This window comes from Arachis hypogaea, chromosome 5 (assembly GCF_003086295.3).
Source record: "Arachis hypogaea cultivar Tifrunner chromosome 5, arahy.Tifrunner.gnm2.J5K5, whole genome shotgun sequence".
NCBI classification, from domain to species: Eukaryota; Viridiplantae; Streptophyta; class Magnoliopsida; order Fabales; family Fabaceae; genus Arachis; species Arachis hypogaea.
The window spans coordinates 9,365,149-9,381,207 of NC_092040.1; the positions used below are offsets into that span (position 1 = coordinate 9,365,149).

At 29.3% G+C, this 16,059-nt stretch overlaps 1 protein-coding gene across 2 annotated transcripts; it reads right to left on the minus strand.

Moving 5' to 3' along the window:
* Positions 1–3,227: 3,227 nt before the first annotated feature.
* LOC112800638 (V-type proton ATPase subunit H) lies at positions 3,228–8,783 on the minus strand. 2 transcript variants are annotated; one of them, XM_025842984.3, is made up of 12 exons: positions 8,724–8,783; positions 8,588–8,651; positions 8,365–8,490; positions 8,044–8,146; positions 7,894–7,966; positions 7,151–7,216; positions 6,933–7,047; positions 6,326–6,487; positions 5,908–6,033; positions 5,592–5,717; positions 4,854–5,033; positions 3,228–3,814 (listed from the first exon to the last, which is right to left on the minus strand). In XM_025842984.3, the coding sequence occupies exons 2-12, from the start codon at positions 8,615–8,617 to the stop codon at positions 3,566–3,568; spliced, it is 1,356 nt and encodes a 451-aa protein (XP_025698769.1). In that variant the 5' UTR covers positions 8,618–8,651; positions 8,724–8,783; the 3' UTR covers positions 3,228–3,565. The 2 variants fall into 2 exon arrangements, with proteins under 2 accessions (XP_025698769.1, XP_025698768.1); XM_025842983.3 differs by having other exon boundaries at positions 8,588–8,764.
* Positions 8,784–16,059: the final 7,276 nt, after the last annotated feature.

Below are 16,059 nucleotides of genomic sequence, written 5' to 3' on the forward strand. Positions count from 1 at the left end.
GTAACGGATCAATTTGTTTTGAACAAGTTTAATGGGAATGCTAATATTGAGGGATATGAAGGAGAACAAGGAAACATGAAATTTGGCAGGGGAGTCAGGTGCGGTATTATACAACGAAAAAGACGATATTATGTCAATATTATAAGTTCAAAATAAAAAAATTGCATAAAAACAAAGGTTGGCGAAATAGAAAGAAAAAGTAAGAAGGTGCAGGCCTAAGAACTATAAAAAGGTGTATAAAAATTTTCTTAAATGATATTTAGTGGTTGGAATGTGGGTATGTCTAAAACGAGTTCAACAATTATGTGTTTATTGAATGAGCTATACTTATATAGATTATTAGATTTTATTAGATGAAAATTAAAAACTAATATAAAAGAAGAGTATTGATAGACTCTAATAAATATAGAATATCTTAGTACATCAATAAATTATTTAAATAGCAATACTTTAATTCACAATACTTTAAACGACAACAGAATCTTTTATTTTTAGATAATTAAATATAAAATATATGAATATTTTTTATTTATTAAAATTAATTATTATGCAATTTTTTTATAATATTAAATAATTATATTAAAATAATATTTTAAACTATAACTAACATAAAAATATAAAATAATTAAAATTTTATTTTATATTATTTGACAAATAATTAGATTATTATATTTAAAATTATTTTTATTAATAGTATATATTAAGGATAGCAATGCGGGTCGGCTCGTCCCGTCAACTAAAGTGGGTACAAAATACTAACCGTTTGACTTTGTCTTTTTTTTAAATATAAAATTAATTAAAATTAACAAAAAAATAATAATTAAACAATTAAATACAAATAAAAAATAGTCAAATTATAATATAATTTTTTTACTATCTTTTTTTAAATTTTTAACTTCAATAAAATTGTTCAAAATAATATTTGTCGATAGAACCATTTTTATTTTAAAAAATAAGTCACATAATTTGAACATATATACGAAATTATAAAATAAAACAAATAAAGTCACATAATTGAAACATATATACATAATTTGACGAATTTTTTTAATTTGACAAGTCTCAAATTCTAACCCGACCCACTCTTTCTAGCGGTTCGATGGATCAGCCCAACGGATTTGACCCGTTTTACCACCCCTAATATATATATATATATAAAAGAAGATTATCACATATTTTATTATATAAAGACAGAAATTTTTTGTTCTAAAAAATATAAAATAAATAAATACAAAAAATATAAATTTTTTTATTCATTAAGATTAATTATTATACAAATTTTTTTATAATATTAAAATAATTTTTTATACTACAACATAAAAATATAAAATAAATAAAGTTTATTTTATATTACTTGATAAATAATTAGTTTATTATATTTAAAATTTATTAACTAATTACTTTGTTAAATATATTATTATATAATATATTTTTTTATCAAAATATTTGTAAAAGTAAAATTTATTTAAATTATATATAATACATGAAAATATTAACTTTTTTATTTAGATATGTATTTAAAATTATATTATTTATTCTTTTTTTAATTAAAAAATAAAAAATTAATATTTTTATGTATTATAAATAATATTTTAAATAAATTATTTTTTAAAAATATTTTTATGAAAAATTATATTATATAATAATATTTTTAATAAAAGTAGTTAGTTAATAAATTTTGAATATAATAATCTAATTATTTATCAAATAATATAAAATAAAATTTTAATGATTTTATATTTTTATGTTACAGTTTAAAATATTATTTTAATATAATTTTTTAATATTATAAAAAAAGTTTGCATAATAATTAATTTTATTAAATAAAAAAGACTCATATATTTTATATTTATATATTTTATATTTAATTATTTAAAAATAAAAGATTCTGTTACCGTTTAAAATATTGTGTATTAAAGTATTACCATTTAAAGCATTTATTTATGTACTAAGATATTTTATATTTATTAGAGTCCATAAATGCTCTTCTTTTATATTAGCTTTTGATTTTCATCTAATAAGATCTAATAGCCTATATAAGTGTAGCTCATTCAATAAGTATATAATTGTTGAGCTCGTTTTAGACATACCATTGAAATGTTATGGGTTAGAAGTTCATGAAAAATTAGTTACGAGGGAGAGAAATTAAGCTATATTGTTGGACTGTGTCAATTAGAGAATTCTATAAGGAGTTGCATCGCGTGCATGCGTGGAGGTTTTTATTCGTAGATATTTTTAAACTATAAGGAGCGGTGTAGTGTTGATTTATTAGGTAATTGATGGCAATGCCAAAAATAACAAGGGGTTCATTGCTCTTTAGTTTTTTGCTCTACATTATTGTATTGAGCTGTTCTATTAAAAAAAATTTTAATAAACCAGAATAAAATTGGTTTATTATAACAATAATAAATCCAATTGTTCGTACTATAATTATTAGATCCGATTTGATCTGACCGATTTGCACAATCTAAATCGAATTATGTTTAAATTTTTGAAAAAAAACAAATATATCCCTGATTTTTGTTTTAAAAAAAATATAATCTAGTAGGTTATGTAAATTGATCGGTATAACCAGATCTGATAATAATTGAGTTTATTGTTATTCTTATAAAAAAATCACTGATTCGTTAATACGTCAAATAATAATGTGACATATAAATGTCTTTACAAAAAAATCTTTTACACGTTTTTATGAAAACATTCTCCAAGATATTTAACTGCTAGCAATTTACTTTATAAGTTTAGCCGAAGATAAGTTTATTATTATTAGATTTTAAATTTTTTATATTTTTAATAAAAAAAATTTCAATTTATAATCTTAACTTAATGACACAAGATAAATAAATCTCTTACGTTAAATCAAGACAATTATGAACAAATTTACAAATTAAAACCCGAGTTGGAGGACAGCATTTATTACCAAGCAAAGACAGCATTTATTACCAAGCAAAAGCTTCCTATATATAACTTTGAGATCGAATGTCTTCATCAAGTTCTTAGCCCCAAACTCCTAAGTCATTCTCTCCCACAAGAAGCATCATATGACAACTCAATCTTATTTCCTCATTCAAAAAGAAAAATCTTTAATTTCCTATAGTCTTTCCCAATTAGACAAATTAAAGATTAATCCATGGCGAATCCAAACATGCACAAGGCGAAATTAAAACCAGACTAGTAAACTAACCACTAGACCAATTCAATTTTGGTTAAAAAAACACAACAAACTCTTAGCGACGGATTAACTTCCTTACATTTTCCAAATTAAATGTCAAAATAACAACGGGGTGTCAATTTCCATCGAATTCAATATGCCACTATATCCACAACATGGAGTATAAATTTACAAACTCTTTATTGAATAGCCGAATATCAAGGATACGTAATTATGTATTTCTCATGACAACTTTTAACTGCTCTTAAGCTCGAACCTTAGCGGCAACAGAATATAATAAATAAAATGAAGCTGCAAAGAATGAACCTTGTACAGGATAGAACCCTCCGAATCACGAAATAGCAAAAGTTGTGGAATGTAATGCATACACTATTCCACTCCAATGAAATAGAGCTAAGCCTGCAAGAAGCTGGCATACTTTGCACCTAAGAAAAGTCTTTGGATGCAGAGCAGCGCATTCTTAGTAACTTCAGCATTCTCATGATTCATTAGTTTCATTACTCGTTCCTTCGCCTTGAGGTCCGCCACAATGAGACGCCCAGAAGGATGGTGCTGGATGAACTGCGAAAGGTCAAAGCAAGCAACAGCCAAAGTCCTTGGATTGCTACCAGTGTCCAAAATTGTTATTAGAACCCTTATAATCTGCAATTTACAAAGATGAATGAATCACTGTGTTTTCCACTTTTTTGAAAATATTAATATGCAATGAGATTATGTCATAATTCTTTAACTTTTAAAGCATTGCTGAAAGGTAATTGCTATAAAATGCTTTGTCCATGTCACTCTTGTGGTAAAAGAGACATCCATGTTTGTAATAAAATGATCACGTCTCATAGGATCCATGAAAGTAATTAAGTTAGGAGTAAAAAGATCATAAATCCATTGTCATTATATGTATAGTTTTGAACAAAATGATTTGTTAGCATGTGATGGGAGTACGGATCAAGTCAACAAAAGCATGCATGTCATTTTCAATGTCTGAAGATGTCCTTCCAAAATCCAAAGCATGTTGCAACATTCTTTTTCAGTTGGACCACGTCTATACTTGAATTAATTATATACTTGGCACTAAACTTAAAATTAAACAGATTACGGCAATTGTGTGTCCCATTCACTATTAAATTCCATAACACAAGTGTCAGGACTACACCAAGTCTTAGTTGACCAGGTCATACAGGTTGTGGCTGGGTTTGACTGGACGAGTGTGAATTTGGTCTAAAACTACAGCTGAACTGGCCAAGAGACTAGTTCATTGGTTTTTCCAGGCTAACCAGGTCAATATGGATCATACAACAACAATCCAACACAATTATGAAAACCTTCCATCTAATAGCACGTGGCTTAATCAATTACTCTAAAATGCTTAGACATGGAAGCTAACCTTCATACAATTCAAAGTATATCATTGAGTAAATCATCAGGTAGTTTACATGTTGTGTATCCTAATAATAGCAAACTAAAAGAACACATTCGTATGCTAACCAGCCAAGTAGTATTCAGTGATCAGTACTAATGATTTCCACCAAGGTGAATACTAAATCATTGTATGCAACGTAATATAATATTATGAAACAATAAAGCAATAAAATATTAAATCCATAAATGAGAGAAATTAATTTCCCTCAATCCAGCATTAGCAATAAGAAATGATGCATGAAAGGAAGAGGAAATGCAGAGATACCTGGAAGTCATTCTCTTCAAAATGGGCAATATTATCTCGCCAAAATATGGGATCTTTGTGCATGGGAGACCAATCCAGATTGCCAAGGAGAACTTCTTGCTTATACACATCAAAAGAACTTAATTTCTTAATGCTATCCTTAAGCCCATCCTCCAGGTAATTCAATCCCTCCAACAAGTCCTATGAAGTAGCAAGAAATGTACGTGCTTCAAAATAAAGATATTTGTTTTTTGGAGAGAGAGAGAGAGAGAGAGAGAGAGAGAGAGAGAGAGAGAGAGAGAGAGAGAGAGAGAGAATTGATTAATGCCAACTATATCTCACATTTCCAAAAACGCATTTTGACTCTCAAAATACATTTTCGGAATAAACTGATGTTTGGTTAAAACAACCAGGATCTAATTTACCCACTCATCCTCATTGAAATAACAGCCATGTACACAAACAGAATGCATTTTTGCAATAACATCACACATAAAAGCAATTTTACTTAATATTGTATAGAGAACTAGTGGGATAAGGCTTTGTTGTTGTTGTGTACTTTGAAAATTAATTTTTCCAATACTAATAAATAATTCTAGAATAATTACGCAAAAATGCTCTAATGGAAAAATGTAAATAAAAATGACTTCCAGTGACTGATGTCCACATAACTCATACTAATAGTTAATTCAATTTGCATAAAAATAAATTTACATTAGGAAAAATCAATGTAAGTCCTTCAAATTTTCATGCTCTCACCTCATCACTCCATGCTTGTGCTTTCAAACTCTGAACAACTTGTGGTAGCTGAAGGTCAATCATTTGAGCAGCCAATGTCCCTTTTGATAGCAAGTTCTTAAAGGTAAGGACAACAACTCTAACAACCTGACAAAAACCAGCAAAACAAGAAATAAAAATATCAGATCACCTAGGAAAAGTTATAAGCATATGTAATTGCTAGCCTAAAATATAACAAAAAGCTCAAATTAATTCAGCTAACACTAGAAGGTATAACTTTTTTGCAAGGGAAAAAGAAGAAGAGATGAATTGTATAACCTAAAGGAATCAGCAATACCTTCTCTTTTGTAGAACTCTTAACAACATCAACAAGAGAAGGAAGGGTTCTTGAGGTAGTCAAGTATTCAATTGCCGGTTCATAGTAGGATAAGAGCCATACACAGAGACATGTTTCATAAAGAAGCTGTTACAGAGAGAATTCTCAATTAATTCCTAAATGAGTGCCATCAATTCTAAGTTCTAACACTAGCCTAATTGTGGCTTGAATATTTCATTGAGATCCCAAGTCCAAAAAAGAAAAAAAAAATCTTGGAATCACCACATCATCCTACACAACAAGCATATTTAGCCACTGCAATGCAAGCTACAGGATTTCCAGCAAGCATTTCAGTTATAAAAGGATGAATCACACCTGCCTAGCTAACTATTGGCAGAAATCACGTGGATCAGCTCTCAAAGATATATTTCAACTTTACCTGAATAGACTGTTGGGTGGATGCAGGAGAAATCAAAGGTACAAGCAACTTGATTCCATCTGCTTGAACAAAGGAAGACCTAACCACATGTTCCTTAAGTAGAGTTGCCAGGCAATTGATGGCAGTTGGAACACCCCGTGCAGGATGAGAAGGCTTCTTCAACTACAAATGATAATTATATGATCAGGTGAAAATGAATATGTAGAATGAGTCCATTGACTATCTTATGAATTTTAATATAAGTGCTTTTTAAGTCATTCAAGCTTTCCCAACTGCCTAGTGATCTGAGTGTACATGTTATGAATTTGGAATTTTGGATCCTCTAGTGAGGAAGTTGGTAAAGTGGTAAAGTGAAGGGTTAATCACCATTAATTTTGTAACTTTCATGAAATTTGTTCCCCACTATCTTAATTTAAGAGTGATTAACTCCTCACTTTACCAACTTCCTCACTTTAGAGGATCTTGATCCCATGTTATACCATCTGGTTGGAGACTTAGTGCAGTTCTGCAGTCCAAAATTATAACCTATCACATCTAAAATGGACCAATTATCCATTATCTATTACACCATGATTATTAAGTCATGATCGATCCAGATATCACATACCTGTTCGCAAAGCCATTTTACCAATCCTCCTAGAACATCTTCAATCGTGGTAAATGCTTTCTTTGAGTTTGATTCTGAATTTACAACACCGCCATTCTGATTTTTGGGCCTGGTACTGTAGTTATATGATAGTAAGAAATTGAAAATATGAAAATAATATACTTGTGGGCCTTATTTTTTAATTAACACGAGGGAATGAATGTGTCAGTTTGTGTTACCTAACTATTAAAGCAAGGATCTTACAACTTTTCTCTTGTATGAACCAATTTCCTCTCCAAAGCAACCTGAAATACAGGCAAAAGATAGATAACTATCACGTGGCATTAGCTTCATGACAGGTATATCCATGCATATATATATATATATATATATATATATATATATATATATAACTTTATCCTTGATTTTTATAAATAAATACTTAAATAGAAAACACACATGCAAGAATAACCATGGTTACATAAAAAGGCTGACTATCTTTTGTGTGAAAAGGAGAACAGCTACTATAAACTATTAAGTTGCCAATTGTGAAGCAGTCTTCCTACATGCACTAATGCACATATCCTATATAGACAAATATCTATATCTGCTTTGCAGCAGTTTTCAGCTGATATTAATGGCTCTTAAAAAGTTGATATACATAAGAATAAATATCATGAAAATCAGAGTATGATCATTAATGGCTGGTGGAAGATGTGGAACCCTTGTAAAAGAAATTTCTCAAAAGAAAAAAAGAAGGGAAAAAGCTTAAAGTAATGGTGATGTTTTATGTATACAATACACTCTGATAGAAGCCAATTTGCCAAATGCTGAAATACTTCAACAACTTCACAAAGAGTCAAGAAATATAACAGTTGAATACTTAAATGAGTGCAGAGCAAGAGAACCGGGCTTCCATAATCATGACATAGAGGTTAATGATTAAGATGCAGAGCAAGGAAATATTCAAGTAAATACTCAACTTAAGAAAGGTTCATAAGTGTCTTCATCTGCAAGGGTCTTGTCATGAAACAGTCTTGCTCTTTTAGGATTGGCTGCAAAAGAGCACAACTTAAAGCTCACACCACAAGTAATACAGATCGAAACAACAACCCAGTTTCCTTCGAATTACCTGTGAGCATCTCATCTATCAAAGCTAGAACATATTCTACAGTCTCTTCTTTGAAAATATCACGCAATACATGAACAAACATGCGAACATAAGCCGGACCATCCTGCCACAACAGAAACAAAATCTCAACACAATTATACATTAAACTCCACAGTCACAAATAGTCAAATACTATCTACTCCACTTGTATTTCAGCAAGGAGTTTATGAAGAACATAAATTTAGCACAAAGCCTTAGTATTTTTGAATTTACTGAAAGATTCGTCCCGGACTAGAGAATTTTACATATTGTAATTGAAGAGAGAAGAAGGAAATGGGTAACCTCATGTAGCAATTGGGCACGGTGGGTTTCAGAACGATGGTCGTAACGGCGTAGGAGCTGAAGGGTTGTACCAGAGATGAGCTTAGTGGACACGTAGGTCTCCCATGGGATGTCCCTCCTCAGAACCTTCCAGAACGCAGTGATTTGATCGGAATCAGCAAAAGAAATAGCTCAATCCAGAATCAGTACAAACGAATCTAATCTAAAAGGAAGAATGGCTAACCTGTTCAGTGGATAATTCGGCGTGCTCCATCTTGCTGGAACTGGAACTGGAACACGAACCCTAGCTGAGAAACAGAGGAAGAGTGAAGTGAGAAAATCGTGACAACGGAGGAACCGGAGAGACGTGGATCACTCACCCTCTCGGAAAGCTTTAACTGTCATTACTCATTACTTACTTGCCTTCCGTTTTATTGCATTCGCTTTTTTTTCCTCGAGTTCTCTTTTTTTTTTTTTTTGACTAAAAGATTTACGTAAATTTGGTATAGAGTAAAAATACTGTTTTAGTTATTCACATCTGAGTTAAATTTTAATTTTTTTTAGTTATTAATATTATCCTATTTTAGTTTTAAAAATTTTAAATAATGTAATATTATTTTACTGTTAAATTTGACATGAATAATTAATATGTTGAAGTAATAATGTTCAATTTTAATGAAATTGATCATCCAACAATCATCAATATAAATATTTTTTTATATTTTAAAACGTTGATAATTAATTATTAGGGTTTGAGGTATTATACCAGAAGAAAATGAAAAAAAAAGAATTACAACAAAATTTTTGTTATATTTTTCTAACACGTAAAAATAAAAAAATACAAATTAATTAAAAATATTGTCAATGTTCACTTATTCAATTAATTATTTATATCAAATTTAAGAGTAGAATAATATTAAATCCATTTATATTTTTTTGGGATTAAAATAGAATATTTAAAATATTAAAAATCAAATTAAAATTAAATTCAAATATTAAATTTATTTATAATTTTTTTAATTTATTAAATATAATTTATTATGATAAATTAATTATATTAATTAATTGATTTGATTATATATTTAAATATTACACTAATTAATTTAGTTAATTTATAAATACCAAATTGAATTTCAATCATTTAATTATGAACTTACATAGGTTCTTCTTGAAGATATTTTTTAATTTTATTTTGTTTGATTGATTAAACTAATTAAATCAATTATAATCAATTGTAAATAATCTATTATTAATTTATTATATCAATTATTTGATTTTAGATAAAATTAATAATATGTTATATATAACAATTTTTTTCCAATTCATTTAGCATAACATAGCATAACATATACAGTGAACCTAATTACATTAAATATGCTAACGTTAATTTAAGTTATTAATAAATTTTTTATTAAAATAATAATGTTTCAAGTTAATTTTAAAATTTTGCTACTACTATATTAAACTTAATTTGTCATTTTGATTTAATTTTTCAATTATGCAATAGGATTAATATTCAAATAAATAGCGTATGGAATTTTTTAGATTTTTATATTGTTGAATATGCTAATGTTTGTGACTATCGATTTTGGATTACTAGTGTTATTAATGGTAAAGAAAAAATAGTGACTACTGAAATTTAGTGAATTTGGTGAAATAGATATAATAATTTTTTCAATCTGAATAAACTTTGGCCTAGGAGAAAAATCTCTTGTCTTGCGAGAGCCTTAATGAATGAGTTGAAAAGGGTGAAGGAGGATAGAAAATTTTAGGATTATGCAATCCAGAATTTTTTGTGGCAGCCACTCCCCCAGAATATTCTTAAAGTCAACTATGATGCTAGTGTTCTTCCAAACTCCTTGTAGCGGGCTTGAGTGTGTTACCTGTGATTATTATGGTACTTGGATATTAGGTAGTTCGGGACGTCTTCCCTTTGATTCAATTTTCAGGAATGAGTTATTGGCAGTCTGAAATGGTTTTATGGTTGCGTGAGAAATTGATTGTGATTCTCTTATTTGTGAAACTGATTCTATAGAGATGTATATTTTGCTGAATAATATTATCAACTATGTTGCAAGTGATAATATGGATATTATAGAGAAGATTATGGAGTTGTTAAGTAAAAATTGAAAAGTGTCATTCACTTGGGTTAGAAAAGAAGCTAATGTTGATGCTGATTGTCTGGCTAAGATAGGGACTAAGAGTATTTATTCTCAATTAGTATGAATTCAGCCAAGTGATAATCTCAAGCAAATTTTATTGAAGGATTCTGTTGTAAATAATGGTTATGTTCAAGTGATTGTATGACTAAGAGAGGGGTTATGTTCCTGCTTGTTTTAGTTTTTGTTACAGAAAAAAAATGAATAGCGTGAATTTTTCCTTGCAAAGCACATTAAATACATAATTTTAATTTGTTTACATATAATTTTAAATTCTCATTACTATTTAACACTCCTCGTATCTTTCATTTTTTAGATGATTCTTTTATTTTCTTTCAAGGTGTTATTTTTTTATGTTAGATGATAATTATTGATAATATATATTGTTCTTATTGAGTCTTGATCGATGTATAGTTCATCGTCCTTAGATAAATGCTTGCAAGCTCTTATGTTAAGATAAGATATACGTCGGCGGCGAGAAAACAAGGAAAGTAAGTACCTACAAAAAGTACTCCGATACTCAAGTAAGTAAGTGAGTATATAGCTTTAGCCGGAAAAATGTAATGAAATCAAACAACCTTTTTACCATTCTCTTTATACCAGAAAATAAGAAGTAACAGTTGTTTCCCCGAATATGGTGTTATAATATGAGAATAATAGCATATTCGACGTTATAATATCGTTGTTAATAGCCGATTTATAATATCTATGACCAAGTTATAACTTCATAACCGATGAACGGTAATATCATATACTATATTAATTATATATATATATATATAAAGAATAGGTAGACACATTAATCTCAACTTACCCTGCAACAAAACTTGTCACGATGCTCTCACCGAATTGAGATGGACAAATACATCGATTTGAAATGGGTAAATACATATGAATTTGGCTGATGTTGTTAACCCTAATTTTAATGTGCAATATTCAAAAAATCTTTCGAGATTAGCATACAAGAAATAGGAGTGAGTTGCGAATTGTCACTCTGTTAATCTTAATGGTTATAAAATATGGTTGTAGAATTTGACTGATGTGATACTGCAATAGCGATATAGTCGCCACAATTGTGTTCCTAATATTTGAACAAAGAGTATGTATTATATTTAATTTATTGCCTTTTTTATCAATATAAATTTACGATTGATGTATTGATGTAAAAACTTAAATAGATTGCGAGATAAATTTTAAAGTAGTCTCTGAAATTGCACTCGAGTCTTATAGTAGTCCCTGAACTTAATAGTTACTCATATTCGTTCCTGAAGTTGCACTCCGGGACTCGGCTTCGTCCTTCCAGCACATTCCATCCACTTGGCACTACCGAAAAGTCGATCTGGACTCTTTCGTGACATGCTGGCCAGGTAACGGCTAGCTGACGTGGATTAGTAAATTTTTATGGTGCAATTTGGTCTCTAAATCAAAATTAAAAATTTTAATCCCCAAATTTAATTATTATTCTCTTCTCTATAGTAGTAACCTCTCTTTTTTCTTTTCTTCTCTTCTCTTCTCCATATAGATGTGAAAGAGACTACAAATTACAATTTCATTGAAAGCACGCATATGTTTTGTTAATTAAAAGTCACATACTATATCTTTGTATTTAACATTTTATGCACTCATTTAACTCTAGTTTAATTAAAATGTTTTACAAAATTCAATTTTATATTTTTATATGATTTTACAAAAATCTATCCTTGTATTTATGGAATTAAAAAGTTACATCGTTATTATTATATACTACATTACATTTCCTTTCGAATCCTATTCTAAAATAACCATGCATCATCCTAATTTAATTGTCATTCATATGGTATTAATATAAAGTGTTATATTATGGCATTTCAAATCATACGACATCTCTATTAAAATGACGTGTCTAAGATTTTATTATAATTAAATAGGTATTTTAAATTAATTAAGGGTAATATTAGAGAAAAAAATAGCAAAAATTTACCTAATTTAATATTTATTATTTTAGTAAAAACTAATTAGGCAAAATAAATATAATTAACTAATTTAAGACACTAATTTGATCATATTAAAATATTAATCATATTATCTTTTTGTTTGCAAATGTCATGCTAACATTTTAACATTTTATATTAACAATAGAGATGAGTTAAGATTCACAATTTATGAACTTAGGAATCAATTTAATCATTTTTAAAAGTCAACAAATTTTTATGAACGTTTACAATTTTAAAAACTAAACTTGTATTATTTCTTTAATTATATATATCACATAACTTTTTTTATGTTATAATCTCTCACTATCTTTTTTACAGAAAAAAGGGAAAAAAGCAGTTAAATTTGTTCAAATAATAGTTTTTAAGAAGACTCTAGTTGTTGTTATTGTTATAAGATACTTCAACTAAAAATAAACAAAAAAAAATCTTGTGAATTTGGGATATAAAGATCTATGCCTGTAGAGAAAAGAGGGATTACTGTACAGAAGAGAATGATGATTAAATTTGGGGATTAAAATTTTTAATTTTGATTTAGGGACCAAATTGTACTATAAAAGTTTACTAATCCACGACAGCTAGCCGTTACCTGGCTAGCGTGTCGCGGAGGAGTCCATATCAGCTTTCCAATGTTATCAGGTAGACGGAATGTGTTGGAAGGACGAATCTGAGTCCTGAAGTGCAACTTTAGAAATGAATATGGTAATTTTTAAATTCAGGGACTACTGTGAAACTCGAGTACAACTTTAGGGACCACTTTAAAACTTATCTCATAGATGTCTAACATTTGATGAAATTTAGATGTATTTTTTACTATTTATAAGTGTCATTTTAAAAGTTTTTTTATCAAAGAAAAAAAATAGTACATTGTCATCATTTAAACGTGCCTTATTACTTTCATAATTTAAATATATTCTTATCTATATTCATTAATAATCTGAAAACGAAAAAACAAAGAAATTTAAAACATCAAACCTCAATTTGAACAATACATATTCACAACATTTGGCATGAAATTCAAATAAAAAATAATTCAACAATTAGTTTATGATGAGTCTAATTTATGAAAGATGAGTATTTTTTAAATGGTAAATTTTATCCTATCTTTTCTAAAATAATATGTAAGTTATTCTTTATAATGTGTCATTTTGTAATTGATTTTTATTATAACCATAGTTGAGCTATTTTGTAATTAATTTTTTTTTTGAAATTGGTAATTATATAATTTTTAAAAACATTAAAAATTGAATCCTAATCGTAGTTGTAAGAATTAAACCAGTGATAAAGCCAATCAGGTTATTGGTTTATTGGTTCAATCGATAAGTCACTAGTTGAATCGGTAGAACCAGGCCTATAAATAAAAATATAAAATAGTCAAAAATCTAAAATTAAAATTTAAAATACATATCTTAACTAATATTTTAAAAGTAATTAAGTTTCGACAAATTATAATCCAGTTATTATTAAATAAGTATATATTCTAGTATTTTTTCATGAGAAAGATTTTTTAATTTTATTTTTATATTAAAGTATTTTTATATTTATTATATCGTTATATACTATACGTATTTATTAAAAAATAATATTAACAAATATCATATAATCATAAAAAAATTATATTATAATTAATAAATTATATAAAACAATTATATAAAATTTAATTATTTTTTCTTTATTATAAGTACTCTTATTTTTCTTTTTGTAAAAATAATTATTATTTTTAAATCTCAATACTTTATTAATTAGTTTATATTTATTGTATTATTATATATTGCATGTATTTATTGAAAAAATAATATTAATAGATATCATATAATCATAAAAAAAAAATTGTGATTAATAAAATTTAGCGTAAAGTATTATTTTTGTCCCAACGTTTGGGGTAAGTCATATAGTTGTCCCTAACGTTTCATTCGTCCTATTTATGTCTACAACGTTCTAAAATTGATTCAATGTTACCCTCTCATTAACTCCACTGACGGAACACTAACGGAGCTGCCTACGTGGACGCCTAACGTGGGTAACCCCAAACTGTGTATTGACACGAGTTTTCCTTCGTGCATAATGTTTTCTTTTAGCATACGAAACGCTTGCATTCAAAGGAGAGAAAGAAAAACGTAACACTTCATATTCTACACTCCCTGAACTCTATCGATTTTTTCTCCTCTATTCTTCGCGCTCGATTACACTGGAAGAAGACGAATTGAAGAGAGTTCGTGTTTTGGTATTCCCTACATAGGAGAGCATTGACCCGTCTTGGTACTAAAAATTTTGAAACGGCACAGAGTGAAAAGGTATATGTGCAATCTATGTTTGATTTTCGTTTGAAGGGAATAGTTCATGCAAGTAAAGATGTTAATGCATAGGGTTTCTGTGATTGCAATGTTGTTGTTGTTGTTAGGGTTTGGGGTTGTTGATGTTAGTAGAATGTTTTCATTTACATTTTCTGCCCTGCACATTGATTACCATTGTTTTATGATGTTTGAAACTTGTAATAGGAAAAGTAGCGGAAGAGATGAGTTATTTTAGTGTAAAAATTTATCACCAGGGGAGGTTTCGGCTTGAAGGAGGTGCCGTTAGGTATTTGGGTGGGGAGATGTCCATTGTAGACTACTGTGATGAGGATGAATGGAGTTTGATTGAGGTGTATGAAATAGTGAGTAGACAGGGATATTTGAAGAAGGATATCGCTGCGTGTGGTATAAAGTTGTGAATGCTGGGTTAGAGGAAGGATTGACCATGCTTAAAAACGACAAAGATGTAATGGATATGGCAAGAATTGGGGTGAAGGATGATATGGTTGAGGTTTATGTTGTTCACAAGACAAGTGAAGTGGGAGAAGATGTGCAACCGGGGCAAATTACTGCTCCTGCTGAAAAAGGTGATGAGGATGCGCCTAGCCCAATTGTTGTGTATGAAGGCCCTAGTGTTGGGCTTGGGTCAAAGCCAACTACTGATGGGCCTACTAAAGTGGAAGAGGTTGGGCCCATGAGTGAGGGATCATGTGAGGTTGTTAGGAGTTCTGATGTTGTTGAAGAAGAAGAGGAGGGGAGTGAAACCTCTGATGATGATGACTATGAACCTAGGGGGAGTGAAAGTTCATGGAGTTCTGATTCAATTTCTGGGAATGCATCAGATCACACTCTTGGTAGTCTTGATTTTGGTAAGTGATGATGACAGGGAGGGAGCTGAAGATTTAGTTGATGTGAACATCACGGAAGAGGGGGGAAAATGAGTCTACACCTAGTCAGTCCCGGGGTCAATCTTCACAACCAACTGCACAAAATCTTGGAAAGGAAAAAATTGTAGGAGGATTTGGTGATGAGGATGCAGGTTATAACATTGAGAATTTCCTAGATATTCCGTTTAGTGATGATGAGGATGACATGAGAAAGAGGTATCCGATTCACAGGCCATTGAAGAACATGAGTGAACACAATTGGGAGGTGGAAACTTTGTATGTGTCAAGCGAAGAGTTCAAAGACTGTGCCACTGCATATGCTGTCAGTAATGGGAGGGGTCTTAGATTCTCAAAGGTGGATCTGAAGAAGGTTAAAGTGGAATGTGTGGAGGGATGTGAGTGTTAC